At 32.7% G+C, this 22611-nt stretch overlaps 2 protein-coding genes across 4 annotated transcripts; one reads left to right on the top strand and one right to left on the bottom strand.

The window, feature by feature from the left end:
• The first annotated feature begins 601 nt into the window (after positions 1-601).
• On the top strand, positions 602-9348 carry LOC108453373 (LEC14B homolog). Of its 3 annotated transcripts, none has more exons than XM_053018004.1 (10): positions 602-809; positions 1540-1912; positions 2021-2140; positions 3180-3257; positions 3468-3641; positions 7070-7147; positions 7585-7760; positions 8088-8246; positions 8385-8445; positions 8832-9348. In XM_053018004.1, the coding sequence occupies exons 2-10, from the start codon at positions 1694-1696 to the stop codon at positions 9021-9023; spliced, it is 1257 nt and encodes a 418-aa protein (XP_052873964.1). In that variant the 5' UTR covers positions 602-809; positions 1540-1693; the 3' UTR covers positions 9024-9348. The 3 variants fall into 3 exon arrangements, with proteins under 3 accessions (XP_052873964.1, XP_017606929.1, XP_017606931.1); XM_017751440.2 differs by having other exon boundaries at positions 608-809; positions 1498-1912; XM_017751442.2 differs by having other exon boundaries at positions 808-928; positions 1498-1912.
• A 2681-nt stretch (positions 9349-12029) lies between these two features.
• Positions 12030-13968, bottom strand: LOC108450681 (LRR receptor-like serine/threonine-protein kinase SIK1). Its single transcript, XM_017748409.2, has one exon. The coding sequence runs from the start codon at positions 13471-13473 to the stop codon at positions 12268-12270; it is 1206 nt and encodes a 401-aa protein (XP_017603898.1). The 5' UTR covers positions 13474-13968; the 3' UTR covers positions 12030-12267.
• Between the last annotated feature and the right edge of the window lie 8643 nt (positions 13969-22611).

Consider the following 22611-nt stretch of genomic DNA (forward strand, 5'->3'; position numbering starts at 1 on the left):
GTAATTAGATATTGACACAATTATATTATTTTAAAAATATTTTTATTTTTAATTAATGCTTTTAACACATTTGTAAAAATCATATTAAATAACCAAGAAAGAAAACACAAAATAATAGCATCAAACACATTTTAAAACACAAAATAATAGCATTAAACACATTTTAAATCAAAAAGTAAGGTTAAAAAGGTAAAATAATAGCCAAAAGTGCTTTTTGGCTGAAAAAGTTAAAATTTACTGCTTTTTCATCTCTAAAAAAGCTCATCCCAAAAGTTAAAAAAGTTGCCCCAATGATATGTGTTCTTCATTATTTTTAAGAGAAAATTACTTTTTTTTTAAAAAATTCATCCCAAAAGCAATGAAGAATATACCCTTAAAAGAAAAACGCATTCAGTTAGACGTACATTCTTGTAAATTATGTAAAAATACGCTAAACTAAACACGCTTTTAAACTCTTTCTTAGAAACAACATATTTCTCTAATTAAAGTTAAAATCCGCGATTAAAAAATAAAATTGGCGTATAGGCCTTGTTTAGCCACATACGAGATGCAGATTTAACTTTTAAGAGAAATAAATACATTACAAAAGGCCATTACAAATGAACACGTGTGAAGATGTAAAGGGATTAGGTGTGCACATTGCGGCCGCTCAAATCATCAACCACCCTAACTCGTGACTCAGAATATATGTAATTTTCCCCCAATAAGAAAACAAATAAAATATAAACATTACGGGCTAACTGTTAATCTCAGTCTGACTGAATCTCAGCAAAATCCAAGGCTTCAACACTCCGTAACACAATTATTAGGTAAAGCTAAGCCTTCACACTTCACTCTTATCCACTTTGTCTTAAGTTTTCTTTTAATTTTTATTTATTTTTTTATAATCATTCCTTTTACCATGCAGCTGCCTTCTTAGTTGTTACTTGTATGTTCAAGAAATTTTGGGTTTTCCTTTGTTTGACGGTCGAATCATTGGATGCTCTTTTTGTTTTGCATGTATTCTGTTCTTTCCTGACAATTTGAATTGGTGCTCGTAATTGTGACAAATTCTAAGTCAGTATAGATGAAAGTTTGCCTTTTGTTTTGTATTTAGAATTGGTTTTTTTTTTTTTTATTAATAAACGAATTGGGTTTGGTTTAATTCCTAGCTTATGCTTATCACTCAATTCAACGTGATAGAGGACACAAAGATGTTATATTTAGTTATGATCCTAACCAGAGTCAATTAACAGTTGTCTTAATTTTGGGCTTTTTCTACTCTTTTTATTGGTATGCATGTGATTTCAACCGGGTCAGTTAACATGATTTGTCAATTACAAATCTCTTTTTGTTTTTCTACATGTTTTTTCTTTTTCTTTTCAGGTTTGAAATATTAAGAACTGAACAAAATATCCTTTGATATGAAGGTTTACTAGATATGTACATATATGTATGAGTGTTTATGCACATGTAAAAGTTTCTGTAGTGCTTTTATATTGAAAATGTTTGTTACAGCCTGTGGGTTGCCATTGTTGAAATGGGGTATGCCATGAGTAGGCTGGAGATAGAATCTGAGTTGTTTGAAGGCGGTAATGTCACCAGTGAAGCTGGTTGCAGTAACAGGTCCGACAAACCATTCTGTAAAGTAGACCACGAGATTGCCCAGCTTACAAACCTTAAATCAGTGCCTAATGAACGATTGCATCAACTCATGCCAGGAAAGAAAAAATTACCTGTTTCCCCAGTGAAAATGTTGGCAGGTCGAGAAGGTAATTATTCAAGAAGAGGAGGATTCTCATCAGCAGATCGTTGTCACATGATTAGCCGATATTTGCCGGTAAATGGTCCTTGGCTTGCGGACCAGATGACCAGCCGAGCCTATGTTTCTCAATTTTCAGCTGATGGTTCTCTATTCGTTGCTGGGTTTCAGGTAGTGTTGCTTGTCTTATATCTGATCATTGATCGGATTGACATTGAATTCATTGGACTGTAGCTAGTAATTGGCTTGATTTGATTTGATTGTGAATTTTGGTTTCAGGGAAGCGATATTAGAATATACAATGTGGATAGAGGCTGGAAAGTTCAGAAGAACATTCTTGCCAAAAGTTTGCGTTGGACTGTTACTGACACATCCCTTTCCCCTGATCAGCGCCATCTTGTGAGTTCTTACTGGATATGGTTAATTAATATTTGCATATATGAGATGATTCAGTGATATCCAATCATGTTTTTAATTTAAACAAACTTTGTGATGTGAATGGAATTTACTACTGGAATGAACCCCCTCCCCCTGGGTCTAGTTTTAACATGTGCTCAGTGTTTTCCTTCATGTCAACGTGAATTTTTTTTTATAGCAACTATATTTGACATGGCGAGACTGTCATTGCAAAATATGAAATGGATATTTTTTTATAAGATAACACTTTTCAAGCATTAAATGGATTAAAATCATCCTCCTTCGTGCAGTAAGGGGATTTAAAATCATCCCACTTCATGTCGCACTATGCTTAAATTTTTGAGGATTCTGATATCACTTTAGGTTTTGTTACAAAGATTCATGGTATCATACAGGCTGTCGTGGTCTCACTCTCTGCATGACATGACAAAATAATTCCTGATAAAACGTTATTCTCTGGTTTCCTGATCCTTTCTTTTGCATTCTATAAGTGAAAAATTATATGACCTTATGCGGAAGAATGAAACCACAAATAAATCACTTTTCTGCTTCTCTGCATGTGCCCCTGTTCATGCCTGAATTGTCTTCTCATCTGTTGCTTTAATGTTCAAGTTCTCGTATAATGGTTTTATGCACTGATAACTAGGTTGGTAGTGTGTGGCAACCAGACTACTCCTTTTTCATTTGCTCACCTAATGCAACCTACGAAGTACATAAAATGGGGAAGATTAAAAATTAAAGGAAAAAAGATGGAAAAAGACTTAAATGAAAAGTGAGAAATGCTAGTTGAGTAAATCACCAGAATCTGGGTTTAAAGGACATGAACTTGGACTAATTTCTTCAAACTACAAATAAAGGAATGTCTTTGTACATGTGGATTTTTATTTTCTATCTCGCCATTGTTTATTTTATTACACGTTAATATTGTTGGCACTCAATGAGTCAAATGTTTGTTTCTCAATGGCCTCAAATTTCATGTTTGGTGCGGATATCTTAATCAAATATCTATTCCTTGTTTCAGGTTTATACCAGTATGTCACCCATAGTCCATATTGTTAATGTTGGGTCTGCTACCACGGAATCCCTTGCAAATATAACAGTAAATGCTCTACTTTTTAGTCTTTAAATTTGAGTAATTAACTATTAGATACATGTATATCTTAAAAGGGAGATTGACTATAGTAACTTTGTCGTTTGAGGTTGAACAACATGAGATATTATGATTTGAAGATGTTTTTGTATATTCCTTGAAACATTTTTTTTCCAACAATGCTTTTGGTCACGTTTTTGGAGTTCTATGTTTTTTCAGGAGGTCCATGAAGGATTGGACTTCTCTGCTGCTGATGGAGGGTATTCTTTTGGAATATTCTCTGTGAAATTTTCAACCGATGGACGAGAACTTGTTGCTGGAAGCAGTGATGATTCGATATATGTTTATGATCTTGAAGCAAACAAGCTTTCCCTTCGAATTGCGGCACACATGGTAGGTTCACTTTCTGTGTATTCTTGATTTGATAAGCATTTTTAATGAGTATTTTATTGCAGGAATTTTGTTGAATTTTATCTATACCAGTGTTATAAGGACTGGTTTATGACTGAAACCATATCTTAAATTACGGGAGAGTAATACATATACCAATTTAATCAATCAACCGCTTTTATGTCATTATGTCTTACTGTTTTTAAAGATTATCTTGCTGTTATGCATGCAATGGAAGTCGTTGTCATCAACTAATTTAAATGTGTTTAGATAGAATAAATGTCCCAAAGTTGAAACATTTGGCTTCCTTGAGAATCAAATAGTGATATGCAAGTATTTTGCTCTTCTATCAATTGCCTGTGCCCCAATTAGGTGCATCTTAGTCATACAGCTGCTTGTCTTACCTCCTTCCTTTATTATATATTTGAAAAGTTCTTGTCTCATCTATATCAGAATTGAAGTGCATGAATGTTTCATGATTAGGAAAATAAAGGGACTTTATCTTAGGAACAAATGTATGTTTTAAAGATCCATCAAGTATGGTATGCTTTGTTTTAGGATTGTAATTTAATTTGTGTAACCTTTAATAAGAAATTGAAGCGGAGGAAGTGGAAAAATGATCGAATTCAAGTTGTTCGACTCGAGAAACAAAGATTTGATGTGACCTGAAAGGAAGAAACCAAATAAATTTAGAAAAGAAAAGAAACAAATAAAATAACAAAAATAAGAAAATTAAAAATAAAGAGTAAGTATTCAAAATAATAACTACATAAAGAAAAGATAGATTAAAGCAAAGTGGAAGATGGAATGATAGACTGATGGATATGATGGACAGAAGGATAAACGTCTAATTGAACCCTTTGAGATATGAATCTGTTATGCGCCTTGGCGTAAGATCTAGTCACGGTTCTAGACAAAAAAGAATTTTTTCTCTGACCTATGGTTACTCAAAGAGGTAGATTCGTCCTTGACTAAACCCCCTCTGAAGATAACGTTTCTTTTTGATAGAATAATTGCTTACCTATTTATTTCATATTGGCAGTCTTTTATAGACTGTTAATAAAAGGAAAGAGTCCTAATTGACATAAAATAGAATTCCTAATTTAGAGTTGATAAAGGAAATAAAAACGTAATATAATAGAGAAAATAAGTAAAACTTGATATAATAAATAAATAAAACTAAAACTCTTATTACAATAAAAGCATCCATATCATTACTTCCCTTCTCGGAGTTGAGCTTGTCCTCAAGCTCAAATTCAGAATAAGCTTCAGAACTTATCCAAAATCATCTGTTTCATCTTCATCTTGTTTGCCTTCAACATCTAGTACTTCTATCCAAAATAACCTTTTACATTTGTGTCCCATGGAATAAACTCGTCACAATTATAACACAGCCCTTTAGCCCTTTTTTCCACTATTTCTGTCCGTTTCAATCTATTAATAAATGGTGCAAAAGAACCTATTTTGTCGTTATTCCTTGTTGGTTCCGTTGTTTGTCCCCCTCCCTTTGCAATGCTCCTAATTGATGGATTGATTGAATTGCTGCCAATGGTTTGGGAAGTTGGCCAGTTCAAGATGGCTCGAGGCGGCAGTTTGGAAGAGACATTTTATTTATGTTCCAATGTTCTAGGCATATTCATTGCAACTCCAAGGTTTTCCAGTTGTTGCATCTCAATATCAATTCTAAGTTCCTTTACCAACCTGGCAGTACCAACCTGGCAGTAAAAAGGTTTACTTGTTGTTGAGGTTTAAAATCAACAATCTTGGCCAATAGTGATTGAAATTGGGGTTGATATTCCTTTACAATCCCAGTTTGTCTCAGGTTGGCAAGTTCCCCAAAGGGATTATTACTTATAAGTGGCCTAAACCTTACATGACAACACTCTTTGAAGCGCCCCAATCAAGATTTGCCCCCTCTTCTTCCATTTGATCAAACAACAATTGTGCCTCTCCTAAGAGATGGAATAAAGTTAAGCCTATTTTGTTTTCTTCATTAGTCCGTTGATTGCCAAAAAAAATTTTGCATCTTTTCAGCTATCCTAAAGAATCTCCAACATCATAATAAATGGGAAATTCCATCTTAGAGTATCGTGGCACCTTGCACCCCCCTTTTTGCAAGTCTGAATTCCTTTTTCTGCCTTCGTTGTTTTCTTGTTTCTCACGATTTTTCTCTGAATACCCTTTCGCTGTTTTTTGGACCAAAAGAGATAACACCGCCATCTTCTCCTCTAATGCTTGTTGCTTTGTAGCCATTTGTATCATGAAAGCCTCCAGTTTGGCTGCCAAAGTCTCTTCGTCACCCATGACAGAAGACTCTAATGCCAAGTTGTTATGCGTCTTGGCGTAGAATCTAGTCATAGGTCTAGACGAGAAAAAATTCTTGCTCCGACCTATGGTTTCTCAAAGAGGCAGATTCGTCCTTGACTAAACCCCCTCCAAAGATAACGTTTCTTTTTTATAGAATAATTGCTTATCTCTTTATTTCATATTGGCAGCCTTTTATATACGGTTAACAAAGGAAAGTCTAACTTAGATTTTATAAAGGAAATAAAAACCTAATATAATAAAGAAAATAAGTAAAACTAAAACTCTTAATAAAACCTTATATAATAAATAAATAAAACTAGAACTCTTATTGCAATAAAAGCATCCTTATCAAAATCCCAACAAACTCCTTGACAAATTGAAGCGTGAAGAATGAATTCTCACGACCCCTTAAAACAATCGAGAAGAAAATTACTTTTAAAAATCACAAAAAAAGAAGGTTGAAATTTATTAAAAAACAATTAAGTATACTGAAACTTTAATTAATCTAAACAACAAGTAATTTTAAACTAATCTTTCTTATTTGACTAAGAAACAAAAACTCTTAGATAACTTAAAATATTTAAAAATATCCAAAAATCATAATAATAAATAATAAAATAATAAAACCTAATAAACACAATATTGAGCTCATATATAATAAAAATTGAGCCTAAAAATCGAATTCAATATGATTTAAACTCGAATTAAAAGCCCAAAACTCGTAATTTCTGTCATAATCCTGTTCAGAAATTCTGCTTGTGCAGTTTCATTAAAACGGTCATAACTTGAGCTCTCGAAATCGAGTTATTCAAATTGCGTTTTAAAGCTAGGAGATATATCTTAAAATGCTATGCAGACATCTAAGCCCATAAATACCTGGATACCCTCTAAAAATTCGTAACAAGTTGACTAATCTTTTCAGTTTGAAAATTGACAGCTTGGTTGAATTGACTTTAATAAATTTCACCCATTCCGCGTATGTATCATTTCTTGTTTCCTCGAAAAGATTTATCCTCACATATTGTTTTTGATCAAATATTGGTTTCATGTAATGTGGTTACCATTTCCCTATTTGGTTCTATAATTTTTGGGGTTCTAGAATTGATCTGCGTTTCGTCTTTCAGGCTGATGTTAATACTGTAACCTTTGCTGATGAAAGTGGTAATCTGATATATTCAGGAAGTGATGATAATCTCTGCAAGGTAAGCTCAGGTCTCTTATGCATAGGCATTCTATTATTATCCTTTTTTTCCTGAAATACTTATATTTTTTATTGTAATTTTCACCAGATGAATAATACCTTTTCCGAGGCCATTATCTTTTATATGGAAGGGTTCTGTTAATCCTTGACTGACATTATGCATAGTTGTTTAGTTTTAGTTCATAATTTTGTGTGGTGACACTGTAGTTTGAAAATGCTATGCTGTGTTGCAAAGAATTTGTTGCTTGCTTTCTATATTTTAGTAAGTTCCCATTTACCAACACTTTCAAAGGCAAAACCATTAGAAAGTATCTTTGAATATACCTCAACATGTTACCAAAAATGTTTGCCACAAAAAGATGTTACTGAAAGCATGAGAAGCATAAATCTGCTTTACTTTCCCTTTTGATTAAGCAATTGGCAGTAATGTTTGTTTAGGTGTGGGATAGGCGTTGCTTTGTTGCAAAAGATAAGCCAGCAGGTGTCTTGATGGGACACCTGGAAGGTGTGACATTTATTGACAGTCGAGGAGATGGTCGCTATTTTATATCAAATGGTAAAGATCAGACTATCAAGCTTTGGGATACCAGAAAGATGTCCTCCAATACCTCTTGGTATGATTATTCTATGGCATCTAATGTTACCCCTGGGAGTTGCAACCTTTTACGTTATTCAAAATGAAACTGCAGCATGGTTTAGATTTCTCTGCATATCTATGTCATGTTCGTGCTGATTCGTGGAACTTTAAATTTGAATTTCAACATCAGTTTTAACCATGCTTAGTTTGGTTTTTAGTTTAATTTACCAGATTGATTTTGGTTAAAGCAATTTCAAGTCAAATACAATGGATTGAGTTTATGGAAGTCGGTACTTTAACATCATCCCATATTGAATAGAATAAAGCAGATTAAGTTAAAGACTTCTTTATTATGTTATTGCAGCAATTTAGGGTTTAGGAATTATGACTGGGATTACAGATGGATGGACTACCCGCCACAGGCTAGAGATTTGAAGCACCCATCTGACCAATCCATTGCTACTTATAAAGGTCACTCGGTCTTGCGAACTCTTATTCGCTGTTACTTTTCCCCAGAATACAGGTGAGTGCTACTATAGATCCAGTGGTATTTAATTCTCCTTTTTGTTTAGTGAGCTATTTTGTGTTTCTCATTCTCACTATAGGGTCTGGTTTGAAGTATTTATATCGTTATCTCAATTTCTTGTACCTTATATCGCAGTACGGGTCAGAAGTACATTTACACTGGATCTCATGACTCTAGGGTTTATATCTATGATGTGGTAAGTAATCAAATTCCTTGTTGCTTTTCCTATAAGTTGCATTTAGCCCCACTATTGCATACACCATTACATTGTGTAGATAACTAGTATATGAATTATGATGATACTTCCTGTTGGATTCAAAATTGTTGAGTTTTGTGCTTAATAGCTGTAGTTACGAGGTGCATTATCTTGAACTATAAGAAGAAAGTGTAATTATGCATTTTATGAGATGCCATGCAGTAATTGATAATGCCAGGCCGGCAAATGAATGTAAATTAAAAGACTGTGGGTTAATGTTCCAACTTCCAAGCCATTGCATGAACACCAAAACAGTGTGGCCTCTGTGCTATGCAACCAAATTACCAAATTTTCTTTATCGAGGATAACATGGTCAGTTGGTACAGGTAACCGGAGCCCAAGTTGCAGTACTCAAGCACCATACATCACCGGTAAGAGACTGTAGTTGGCACCCATACTACCCGATGCTGGTCAGCTCTTCTTGGGATGGAGATGTGGTTAAGTGGGAATTCCCTGGTAGTGGAGAAGCACCAACCCCTGTGAGCAAGAAAAGAATCCGAAGGAGATATTACTACTGAAGGGTTAAGGCCAACCGTAACATCTGTAAGTTGTAAATCATATATATACTATTCTATATATGTTGTTTAAATATATATCAGCTCCAATAATGATAAATTGTTTGAACAAAATAAACATACTTCCATGCATATATATTTTTCGTTGTACATAAATAAACAATGTAATCCTCAACGTTTAGTCAAGGGCTTCATCCTTGATCCCGTATGAAGATCGCATACATACATATATAGTGATTCTGAATGCGGGGAGCTTGTTCTGGGACGCAGAACATGCACCATTACATAGTTTCAATCAGAATTGACTTGGTGTGACAATGATGATAAATTTGTGGGTTTATGGGATTGTTTGAAAAGATGGAACTTTCGTGGTAACTGAAGCCAATGAGGCCAAGAGAGAGAGGGAAAAGAAAGGTATAAAGTGGAACGATATTGTCTGTGCATCCGTTGAAGTGCTAGCTGTTAGTATTTGTTGTGTCATGGTGTAAGGGGCCTTTGCTGGCCTGCCTGTCTGCCACTCAATTTTCTCGAGGTATATCTTTGACGTGCATGTGTCTCAGAGTCAGCCTTGGCCTGAGCTGAGAGAAGAGACATTTGATGCTCCTTCCTTGTGAAAGAAACTGTAGTGGCCACTGGCCAACTAATGTCAATGGATTCCAGCCTCTTGGCCCCATTAAGTTGGGCTTATTCTCACCTGTTTTAACGTCTAGTGTAACACCCCATGTATTAGTACTAAAATAGAAGTTTCAAGGATTTAGGGTGAACTTCACAAAGGCTGACAGATAACGTACTAAAAATGGAAACATCAGTGGGAATTGAATTTATACCACAATTTTATTTCTCCTCTTGTTACTACTCTGTATTCACCATTGTTTTTGGGACGTCCAAAATATGAAACAAAACATATATTAATTAGTAGCATTTTAAGAGTGAAACGGTTTATACAAATTGATACGGTGGGTACCATGCGTATATAGGAAACCTAACAATGGACGCTCTGTCCCACCAACCAAATCATCTATAATTCTTCAAAAGAAATAAAAATTTGTTGTTAAACTATGCTCACAATCGTTTCTTTGAGATGAAAGAATTTATCAGACAACAGTCTAATTAATATAAACTTGATTTTATTCCATATGTCTTCATTTAATATTGTAAAAAGGTTTTTCATTTCTTTATTCTCTTGCATATTAGAGAGGCACGTGTTGGTTCATTGGAAGTAATGTCTCATCATTCCTTATTTGGTACAATCCTTATCATAATTTATATATATATATATATATATATATATTAACAACAGTTCATCATCATTCATCAACATTTAGTGGATATATAATAATCTAAATTCTTTTGGCTAAAAAAAAAAAAAAATCTAATTCTAAAGTCACCCCTCACTCTTTTCAACGAAGAGTTGGGTTACTAAAAACTAAATTTTCAATTAATATGTATTGTCGATAATCTAAAAGAACAAGTTCTATGTTAGCATTTTAAAATTTAAAGTTTAAGTCCCTTTTCATAAATTGTAATACACATACTTGACTCATTTGTGTCTATCTCGTTGAATAGAGGGACGCAACACATTATTAAAAATTTCCCAATACCCGTTTAAATAGTTTGTCTTAGCTATCTTAATTTAGTTTGAAAGCAACAACGTAGCAATGGGTACTCAATTTCTTTGTGTTTACAAGGCAACATTGTCCATCATTTTCAGCAGTATTCCTTTTATATTCTCATGAGTTCTCTCGTGTGGTTTAAAAAATCATTAGGGGACCTTAAAATGATGAGGGAAACATGTTAGAAATGATAAAAGGGGTCCCTACTTAGGCAGATTGATGACAATAACATAATCAAAGAGTTTGAAAATTACACCATGAAAAAACATCATTTGTGGGGGAATAAAGAACATGAGGGCCACCACTTTGATTAGGTTGACGCAAGAAGCGAATTCGAGGTCTAGATCTTACCAGGGAAAAAAAGAGAGCAATAGGATTAGCATACGGTGATCATTTTTTTCATTTTTATTTTAGGGTAAAAAAAATTAGTATACTGAATTTAAAGATAATGAGGTTAATATTTCTTAAAATAGAGGTCCAGGTTTAAATTTAGTGATTAGAAAAATAATGTTGTAAAGAGTCTTGTTTTTTTATTTAAAATTCAACTCGACTTGACCTTAATCAATCACTTAAAAATTGATGAGTTTTACCAATAATATTCACATCAAAATTCTAGAAAATTTTGTAAAATATGTCATACAAATATTAGTACCCTAAACCTTAAAAAACCCAGAGTGACAAAATATCACAGCAGTTTTATTGTATTTAGTATCTATTGATCCCTACTTGATAAGATGTGAGCCATGAATTTCTTATGTTGTTTATGCATGGAAAACTTTTGGGTTTGGTAGAAAGTGATATTCATTAAAAAGGAAAAAGGGTTATAAATGCATATCTATATCCCCCAATTCATTGGTGAGGAGACAATGATTTGTTTTTTAGGTTAATATAGTCATTGTAACTGATTTGCGATGTGATGGAAAATGAAATCAAGAAAATGGAAAACAACAAACATTTATGTATTTCTAATTGTGTTATTTTCCTTTCTTTATAACTTTAACATTATATCGATTCTAATTTCTGATACCTATAATATAATATTTTTATAATAGTTATTGTCAAAATTTTATATAATTTTATGTACTAATTATTTATTTTATTTATATTTTGATGGATTCCTATACTTACCGGTTTCCCATTATATATCTAATATTTATCTTCAAAAGGATGTATTATAAAATTTTTATAATAAGTAATTCTCACCAAATAAACTCACAACGTCAGCATAAGATAACACCCCTTAATCTTTGGGCTAATTTCTTTTAACCTCGAGTTTTGTAGTATCCCCAAAACTCATTTTGAGGGTTCGAATCTGTAACGTGTGTGAATCAACTATAAATGTAGTAATAAAATAAATATCATATTTAAAATTTCAATGTAATGAAATGAACCATAGTTATATTTACAATCATCCAGAATTCATAATTGAGAGCATTAATTTAATATAATGTCTTATTACATAAAGAACATATTAAGGCAGGCGATGACAATTACACTTTTTTAAGTATCAAAAGCCCACAACACAAATTATATGAACCACAATAATAAATCAATGAATCCCAAAAATTCCAGTTTTTTTTATCTCTTGTATAATCTTTTCTTCTGCCCCTCACAAGTTCTTCAAAGTTACCAATCTACCCTTTCCATTCGTTGCACTGGGCAGTAGGCCTAGTCTTCTCATTGCCGGCCTTCAATGGGCACAGCGTCTGTACGGGCGGCACCATGCAATTATACTGTAGACACAGCGAACTGCTTACAGGGATCTCGGCCGTCGGTTTAATCTCGATCCCTGTCAAATAGTTATGCTGCAAATATAGTATTTGTATGCTGCCGGATAATAGCCGGTCCACGAAGCTGGCCGGGACCTGACCGGTGAAACGGTTGTTATTCAGGTAAAGATTCTGCACGGTTGAGAACATTGGTGATATCTGACCCCACAGTCTGTTGTGACTTAGATCAACGGTCGAGATTGTCACTTGATCAGCTGGTTGGACTGAACTGGTAAACAAATTTCTTTCCAACTGGAGGTTCGTAATGGGGAATGAGAACAGCTGGCTGGGGATGGGACCGGTGAACTGGTTCAAACTCAAGTCTAGGTAGTTTAACTGGTCGAGCCGGGATAGAAGCCTGTCAACCGGCCCAGTCAACTTGTTCCAGGCGAGAGAGAGGGACTGGAGCGAAGGAGGGAGGGAGTCCGGAGCGAGCGAGCCGGTGAGTGCATTGTGTTTGAGGTCCACCCGGGTTAGGACTTGGGAGAGAAACGGGGGGACCGAACCGGAGAGATGGTTGTGGCAGAGAATAACATTGGTGAGCTCCGGCAAGGTTCCGATTGAGCGAGGGATTTCTCCGGTGAGCTGATTGTAGCTGAGATCAAGTGTCTTAAGACTTCTCAATTGGCCAAGAGTCGCCGGAATATCCCCGGAGATAAAATTCCGGCTGATCGCTAAAAACCGAAGGTCCTTTAACTGTGAGATTGACTGCGGCAACGAACCATAGATCCGACCCGGAACTATAGATAACTCTGCAAGAGCATATAGTTTGCCAATGGCAGGGTCTATTCTTCCAGTTAAACCCGGAGAACCAGCACGCGGGTCACCCAGATTAAGAGCTATCACTTTATCGGAATCACAGTAAACTCCGGCGAAGTTACAAGGATCGGAGGTAAAATCCCATGAAGCAAAAAAATTAGAGCCAGGCAAATCATGCAGAGACTTCCTGATGGACTGTAAAGCTAAAAAATCAAGTGGGTCCAAAATTCCAACAGCTAAGAATTTACATAGAAAGAAAGCAATCAAAAACAGAGCATGAGAACCCATTCTTCTCCTTCCTTGTTTACCCATTGATAGAAAAAAACAAAACAAAAAACAAAAAGAAAAGGGTTTATATAAGTACAAAAAGAGAACGCTTTTGGGTTGGAGAAGGTGGATTTTTGTGAGAGAAGACTACCAGTTTCTCGTGGGACAAAACCGTGAAAGCTTTTAATGGCGAAAGAATCAGCATATAAAGATTATATACACATTATATATAAAAAGCAAACAAAGATTTGGCTTGAAAAAGAAGCAAAAGACCAAAGAGAAAGAAAGAACAGAAGACTTAATTTTTTTTTTTGGTGGGATTCTTGCTTCTGAATCTTCCTCCCTTTATTGCTTGCTTTCTCTGTTTTCTCTTCTTGATGATGGGGCTGGTTTACTTTTTCATTATTTTGGCTTCAAAGAGAAGATGCAGAGCATTGACGGCTTACTTCTAACACTAATGAATGGAACTGGCAAACTAAAAAAAGGCGTGTGTGTACCTATGTCTCCCTTTTTTTTTTTTTATTAATCATTATTATTTAATTAGTCTGGTTTTATTCTTTATTGTTATTATTTACTGTTCTGATTTTGTTTTCTTTATTGTTGGTAGGTTCGGTAATAAACGGTTGTCCGAGCCTACGTGGAATACAGGGAGCTAGGAAAGGGAGACATGTCAGCAGATAAGGGCTGTTGTTCGAAGCAGACATCACGTGACCATACCGGTGACCATCCCCAGGTAAAGAGGGAAGATGCAATTAAGGACACCCATGAGCCACGAGCCTGGAAGCTGACTGGCTGAGGTCTCACTTTAGGATTTTACTCTCTTTTTTTTGTTTCGGTCAATTTAGGATTTTACTTTAACTATTATTTTTTTTTATGAAAGTGGATTTTACTTTAATTGTTAACTAATATTTATCTCTATAAAAAAGAACTTTTTTTTTTATTACGCGGATCTAGATATGTTCACAAGTCATGCCTGATCAAGTTTTGACAAACGTTTAGGCATGTTTAATAGACTTGAACTCAATCCGACTCAAAAAATAGTTTAAAATTTTATCCAAATCAAACTTGGATAAAAATATTAAAATCTAAGCTCGGCTCTGCAGTATTATTTTTTATAATAATTTTAAAAAAATATAATTTATCAACAACACTAAAAATATTAAAATATTTTTTAATAAATTAAAAATAAATTAAAAATTTATTATACTTAAATAACACTAATATAGGTACAACTTAACAAGCAACTACCTTTAAAATAGTAGCAAATTTAACAATAAAATAAGAGTAATACAATATCCAAACAATAACAACAAATTAATAACAACATAATAGTAAAATGACAACAAAACAGTGAGAAAATAGCAAGAAAACAATAGATTTTATTTTTTTTACAAATTCGGCCCAGGCTTGGATAGACCCATGCCAAAAAAGCCTTACGCGAGGCTTGACTCGTTTTCTAAATGGGCATTATTTTTTCCCAAGTCCATTTTTCAAACTTATATTTTTACCCGCACCGCCTAATCCATTGACAGGTCTACTTTGATCAATATTCAACCGAAAATAAATCATTTTCGTTAAAAAAATCACTTTTTATCTTTCGAAGTCATCATTTCTTTGATTAATTCTTTTCTCCTCACTTCAATTATGAGAAATTCTAATGAAATTCTTGTTGAAGGGATCAATTCTTTCGAGAGAAATCTTTGAAGTACTATTTTTGTGGACACCGCTTCTTGGTGGGTCATCTATTGTTGGGTGATTGTACATCCACGTACGGTTGAGGTGCCACTTCGCGTTTACTGTACATGGCTCTCCACAGAGTGGAGGACAAAATCCTCTTTCAGAAAATAATATATTCTATTGTTGAAGGACTGGATCAACATTCTTGAGAGCAACACTTCAAAAACTTGTATGAGAGAAACCAATCCTTCAACAAATCTTGATTTCTTTTATCAATGATTTATTTATTGAATTTTAGATGAATGTTGTTAAACACTTAAAAGAAATCTAAATCCCCAAATAATCTATATTTTTAACTTAAAACCTCAATAATCATTCACAATAGAATGAGTAGGCACAAAAATATTATTATATTTTCTTTCATTCAATTGTAATCCAAAAAAAGGAGCTGTGAACTTGTGATACTTCCATTTTTATTGAATAAAAATAATAAACAAAATACAAGTACAGCTTCAGTGTCATGGATGTTAGAAGTAGTGAATATTGCCATTGAAGGAAGATGTAAAAATAGGATGTTAGATTGCAAAATTTTCAATAAATAAAATACCAAATAGGTCAATTCTTTGACTGGTAGATTTAAATAATAAAAAATAACTGTTATTAGAGACAAAGATAGCTGAAAGGTTTGAACAAGGCAAATAGAAACGTGGACAGCAAGATAAGTGAAAAAAATGTTTTAATCTGACCCGTACATTGAATCTTGATCCAAGGGCGGAAGAACGAGTGCACCTCTTTAGTTTTGGTTAAATTTTGATATTAGTCCTTATATTTTATGTGAGTTATGGATTTAGTCCCTATACTTTAATTTGGCTAATTTAGGTTCCTATACTTTTTGAATTGATCAATTTTAGTCGTTGTGCTTTTTGAATTATAGAATTTTAGTCTAACAGAAATAGTAGCAATTAAATTTGTTTGGTTAAAATCTTGTTATTAGTCTTATACAATGTGTAAAGTTGTAGATTTAGTCTATATTCTCCAATTGAAGCTGTTAGAGTTATGTGACTTAAATTATTGTCAAATAAATTAAGAGATTGCTTGCAAGTCAAGTTAAACAAAAATATATTTTCTTTCTAGAAGATTTAGTATTTATTAGCATAATTTATTTGATCTATGAATTTAACCTATAAATATGCTCTTTTACAACTTTAGAAAAACACTCATCAAAGATTTGAACTCACAACACTTTTGGAGAATTTTGTGTTTGTGTTTTGAGGGTTCTTTGTTTTCGAGTTTCGGGGTTTAGTTTTTATCTTCATCTTTTGTACTCTTCATTCTTTTTCCGTTATAATAAAATTATCTTTGCCCGTGATTTTTTATCCTCTTTGAAGGGGTTTTTTCACGTTAAATTTGTGTGTTCAATTTCTCGATTTCTTCTACTATTTTTACTTGTTTGTTGCTTAATCGTGTCGATCCCCAACAGAGGCATTTTTAGTCATATACTTTTCAAATTTTGAAATTTTAATCTTTAGTGCAATTGACAATCGTTAAATCGATTAAGTAGCTTTTTTGAGTAATATGTGAAAGTAGCAAACTAATATAACATTACATATACGATAATAAATTTGCAATATCTGATTTTGAAAATAATAAAATTTAACTTAATGAATTTACTACCTATCATTTGGTCAGGACTAGAATTTTAAAATGTGAAAAGTTTAAAGATTTAAAATGACCAAATTAAAGTATAAGAACTAAACACATAACTTACATGTAATACATGAACTAATGACCTAATTTAACTTTTAGTTTTATATTAGTATAAGTGAATCCCAACCTTATTCTTTAAAGATTTTACGTTTAAAATTAGATTTTGTTTAAACTAATGTTTCAAAAATAAGGAAAATGTGAAATAATTTTTTATAATTTAAAATTTAAGGGTTATAAAACAGTCTAATCATAAAATTTGACTTTATTTATAATAATGTGAACTATTTAAAATTAAGGTTAAAACATGAAATAACTTTTTCATAATTTAAAATTACATTCATTAGTGAAATTATATTTTTAATTGAGTTTAATTAAATTAATAAAAATATTTTGTAATTTAAATTTATTACTAAACTTTTGATTTATCAAATAACATATTACTTAAAATTTTAATCTAAAAGAATATGTAGAAATAATAATTAATTGATATAGTGGTACTAGGAAATTTTAATTTCATAAGTGAGTTAAAATGGTGACACATATCTATAAGTTGTATTTAAAATAATTATTCAAACATAAATAAATGAAACATGTGCAAATTTTTAGGTTCCTTGTAGAGATATAAATATTGCATGGCTCAAATAAATATTGTCTTTTTATGATTTTCAATGAAATTAGGTAATAAAGAGATTGAAATGTATCTGATAAAATTGTTTAAATGAAACGGGTTCTTTCGAAAATGGACTTAGGGAAGGTAGAACAGAAATTAAAATGGTAAACATTTTTTATAAGGTCAAAACAAGATGAGTGAAGAGAGGTGTAAACTTATTTATTTATTCTTTGGATATGACAATTTTGATTATAAGATTTTTTTGACTAAAACATCAATCTACGTTTAATAATTTTGAATCAATTGAAGGGGTAAATCTATTTATTTTTGGTTTTAAGAGCAATAGTTTTAGTGGTTAACTCACTTATTTCAAATTATTTCTTATTATTAATAAAGGGTAACAAAGATAAAATACGAGCTTGTTTTATAGCAATAGTAATTCATCGTTATTGTTTAAAGATCAATCTATTTACTTGCCTAGATAATAATTTTCTTATTCTCTAATAAATCGATTAATTAAACTCATGTTTCTATAATTAATTTGATCCCTTAATTGGATCGAATGGCAAAAACATCTACAAAAGATTGCTTAGATTTAAAAAAAAAAGAAATTACTTGAATTTACTCATAATTTCTTTATTTCTTTTTTTTTTAAAAAGTAATGATTGAATAAAATTTTGTTAGAAATTTCTAATTTAGTTCACTCACGTATTAATATAATTGTACATATGTTGCAATCAATTATAAGTGGTTTATTTTATCTTATAAAGTATTCAATTAAATTATATAAACAAATTTAGCTACATTTTGTCATTGCAAAACATTGAGAAGTAAAAAAGAAAGAAAAATTTTAACATTCTTGGTCCCCAAGTCACATGGCAAATGACACCGACATTTTCTTGGTCCCAAAGGAATAACACTCGAAATTGGGGGATGCAATAAATTCGAGATCCAAACATTAATATGAAAGTTCAATCTGTAATTTCCTAATAAAGTCCCTTGTCTCAACTGCAATTTGTACTTTTGTTTTCTGTCTGGTTTGGGGTTCTAACTGGATCGCCCATAGAACGGATCACAGCTGCAAAAACACAAATTCTTTCTTGAAACAAGAAACCCCATTGTAAGATTCAGATACATATATATAAACAAAGTATAAGGTGAATTTGGTTCCTAACAGTGTAAATGCCTCTTGGAACAGATACAACTTTGCTGACAATTTATCTGATTAATGCATTCAAAGTTTGATGTTTCCAACAATAATTCAACAACCACAGGGGTGAATTTTTTTTTGACAGATTAGAATTGGGGAAATTACATTAATAGTCATCCAATTATTATTAAATTTCTTTTTTGTCATAGTCACTCAATTATTCGATTTTTTATAAAATTAGCATAATAGTAACTTTAACCCTTGATATTTATACATGTGCCAATTTAATTTTGATTCTAAAAAATTTAACTCTCAACATATACATATGATGTAATTTGATTTTTTTTGTCCACTTTAGCTTTTCTTTGTTATATTGAGGGTTAATGTAACACCCCTCGCCGGAACAGGGTTTGAGGTGTTACCCGACTTAAACTCAGTCAATCACACAAAAACCGTGCCAAAAAATTTCAATCAATTTAAATCTTTTCTTTTCACATGCAATCTGTCCCATATATGGGCTTACGAGGCCCAAAACATCACTAGCCAACATAGGCCAATTCACATGGCCAAAACACTTTATCAATACAAGCCACCACATTTGGCTAACTTATAGTATCCCATATTCAACATTAAAACCCTATACATGCCATAGACTCGAAATACTAGGATTTACTTACACCAATAATGTGAGCTCGATAGTGTGATAATATCTCCGGCGAACTCCAACCCGAGCAAATAACTGGAGCCAACAATCTACAAAACAGAGGAATGTAACAACGGAGTAAGCTTTCATAAGCTTAGTAAGTTTTAAGCAATGCAAACAAATAAACGCAATTATACTTCGATTATTCAATTTCTCAAAAGGCCATATTCTAGGTATATTGCCATCTGGCCGAATACACACAAACACATAATGCACGTTCAGCATTCTTATCATACTTAATCTGAATTCATATAACATAATTAACTCAAATACTTTCACATACTTTCACACCCTGACCCGATGTATCATGATCATAGATATAGTTATAACATTTATTCACGTATGTATCACATTACACACTAATGATTCACTTCAAATCAAACTCACATATGAGTACATAATGTGTACCTGGCCCACTTAACGTATTGAATGTATTCATTTGTCAATCTAACACGAGGTACCTTAGTCTTAGACTTTTCTCAAATCACCAGCATTTACTTTGCTAGGATCGAGGCCCGATTATCATTTCATCGGCATTATAGCCTGCTAGGCTCGAAAGCCGAATAGTATCTCACCGGCATTATAGCTGCTAGGCCCAAAGGCGAATAGTGTCTCATCGGCATAATAGCTGCTAGGCTCAAAGGCGAATATAATACCAAAGACTAAGCTGCGGGATTTAACCGGATATAATACCAAAGACGAAGCTTTATGAATTAACCGGATATATTACCAAAGATGAAGCTGCGGGATTTAACCGGATATAATTCCAAGATATAGCTCATGGATTTAACCGGATATAATTCCAAGATATAGCTGCGGTCTTTAAGCGGATACAAATATCATGCATATTTAATCATATATTAACACATTTCAACACTTTTCTTTCATCTCATTTTCACACTTAGCATTTGATAGCTTATGCATAACATTTTACTCACATTCATTTCAAACTTATCAATCGATTATAAAAGCACATTGCATATTTACCAACATGTTATACTTACCATTAGGCCATATAAGCATGATATAATACACTATCATTTCATCTTAAACATTCGGCTAAATCCCTATCTTACAAAGAACACTGAATTCACATAACATTTCATTTCATCGGCATTATAGCCTGCTAGGCTCAAAGGCTCGAATAATATTTCACCGGCATCATAGCCTACTAAGCTCAAAGCCCGATATCATCTCACCGGCATTATAGCCTGCTAGGCTCGAAGCCCAAATATCACATTTCGATAAACAATTCACTTGTTCTTTCCCACTTTCATAACTTATACTTCAATCATGTATAACTGAAACACAGATCTATGAACAAAGATTTTCATCCTTTCAACCACATAGGGTTTAATTTCCATATTGGAACACATATCTTAGTACATCATTTAATAGTATCAAATTCGACTAGATATGCTAGTCACATACGGCTCATAACTTTAATTTAATATTCATTCAACACAAAGAACATATGTATATTTTCTTTGAAGCATCATCTCAATACAATACATCTTGCTCATTTGATTTGCACACAACCATTCAAATTAGCAATTATAAGATGGTTTCGCACATAGCCCATCCTTATCGATAATTTACGATGATTTTATCCTTACTCATATATATGACATAGGCATTTTCACCTATGCTTCTCAATTCACATTCATGATTCAATTCCAATCGATTTAACATGCATAAGTACATATCGCATACGACCAACTTAATGTATTGAGCGAAATCGATTGTCGATTTAACACAAGGTCTCATAGTTGAACATAAACATGAAACCATTTCTTATATGTTCGATTCACATCAATCATCAAATTCATTTAATTCACATGTACTTAATTAGGTTGTTCGTACCTGAATAGTTTACTTTACGGAACGAATCCACATATCGTATTAGCTCATAGTCTTATAGCACCACACTTTTAATAGTTTACCGGCAATTTGCCTGCTAGGTAATAACCTGATTTCATCGCCGGCTATAAGCCTGCTAGACCTTTAAGTCCGATGTCATTTCACCGGCATTACGCCTACTAGGTTTGAAACCCGAATATATAGTATAATGCATAACTTATATCATCGATCACTAACAGTTACCTCATCGAAGTTCACATTTAATCACTTTAGTACCAAGCCACATTCGGCTACCACAAAGGACTAATAAAAATAATTTTATACACATCATGGTTTCCTTTAGATATTTAAAAATCACAAATCGTGATATCTCTACCAGAACATATACGACATAGTTTATTCATTGTAACACTCATTTAGTGCATCAAATTTCCAAATCCAATTCAACTCTTATAGCCTTAAATCATTACATATTTGACACATTAACTAAATAAAATTTACATTCTCTCTGCCATATTAATTTAGCTCTTAGGCATATAAGAAGGAATCAAGCTTAAACACTTAAGAAGTTACCTTGAACGTTGCCGAACGATTACAACGGCTATTCGATTACTTTCTTTTTTCCCTTATCCGAATTTGCCCCTCTATGCTCTTGAGCTTAAATTCAAAGATTTTAAACTAGTCATTATTCGACTATTCCAACATCACTTTCAAAATATAATATATATATTCGAATTTCACACCTACTGATCATAGTAAGCTTATAAGAAATCAATAAGCAACTCATTAACAAATTTTTGTCAATGTTTACCACATAATCATAATTTCACTGCAAGCTGTCTTCCTGAGCAACAGTCACTAAATCATTTATAACTGGAGCTAAAAAACTCCAAATCAAGTACCGTTAATTTTCCATGAAAATAGACTCATATATATTTTATCCATAAAATTTTCATAATTTTTGGTTTGGCCAATCAATACCATATTTTTCTTAAAGTTTACCCTATTTCACTGTTTGACTAATCTGACCACTCCTCACTACGAATCAATTTTCTCATTGTACAGAATTCAAAATATGTTCTCGTTTATTTCATTTGAAACTAGACTCATTAAGGAGTCTAATAATATAAATTTAATCTTATGATCATTTTTGTACAATTTATAATGATTTTATAAAAACAGAACAGAGGATCTAGAAGTCATTCTGACCCTGTCCCACATCACTTCAAATATCTCATTATCGAAAATTCTTTTGCTTACATGGTTTCTTTTATAAGAAACTAGACTCATTAATATTTAATTACATAATTTATTCAGCTTCTAACTCATCTCCCACAATTTATGGTGATTTTCCAAAATCATGTTACTGCTGCTGTCCTAAGCAGATTTATTACCAATTCACTCTTTCACACATAACTTGCATGCATGTTATTCAAACATGCATATCATAAATCAATCATCACATACCTATGATTT

This window comes from Gossypium arboreum, chromosome 8 (genome assembly GCF_025698485.1).
Source record: "Gossypium arboreum isolate Shixiya-1 chromosome 8, ASM2569848v2, whole genome shotgun sequence".
NCBI lineage: Eukaryota > Viridiplantae > Streptophyta > Magnoliopsida > Malvales > Malvaceae > Gossypium > Gossypium arboreum.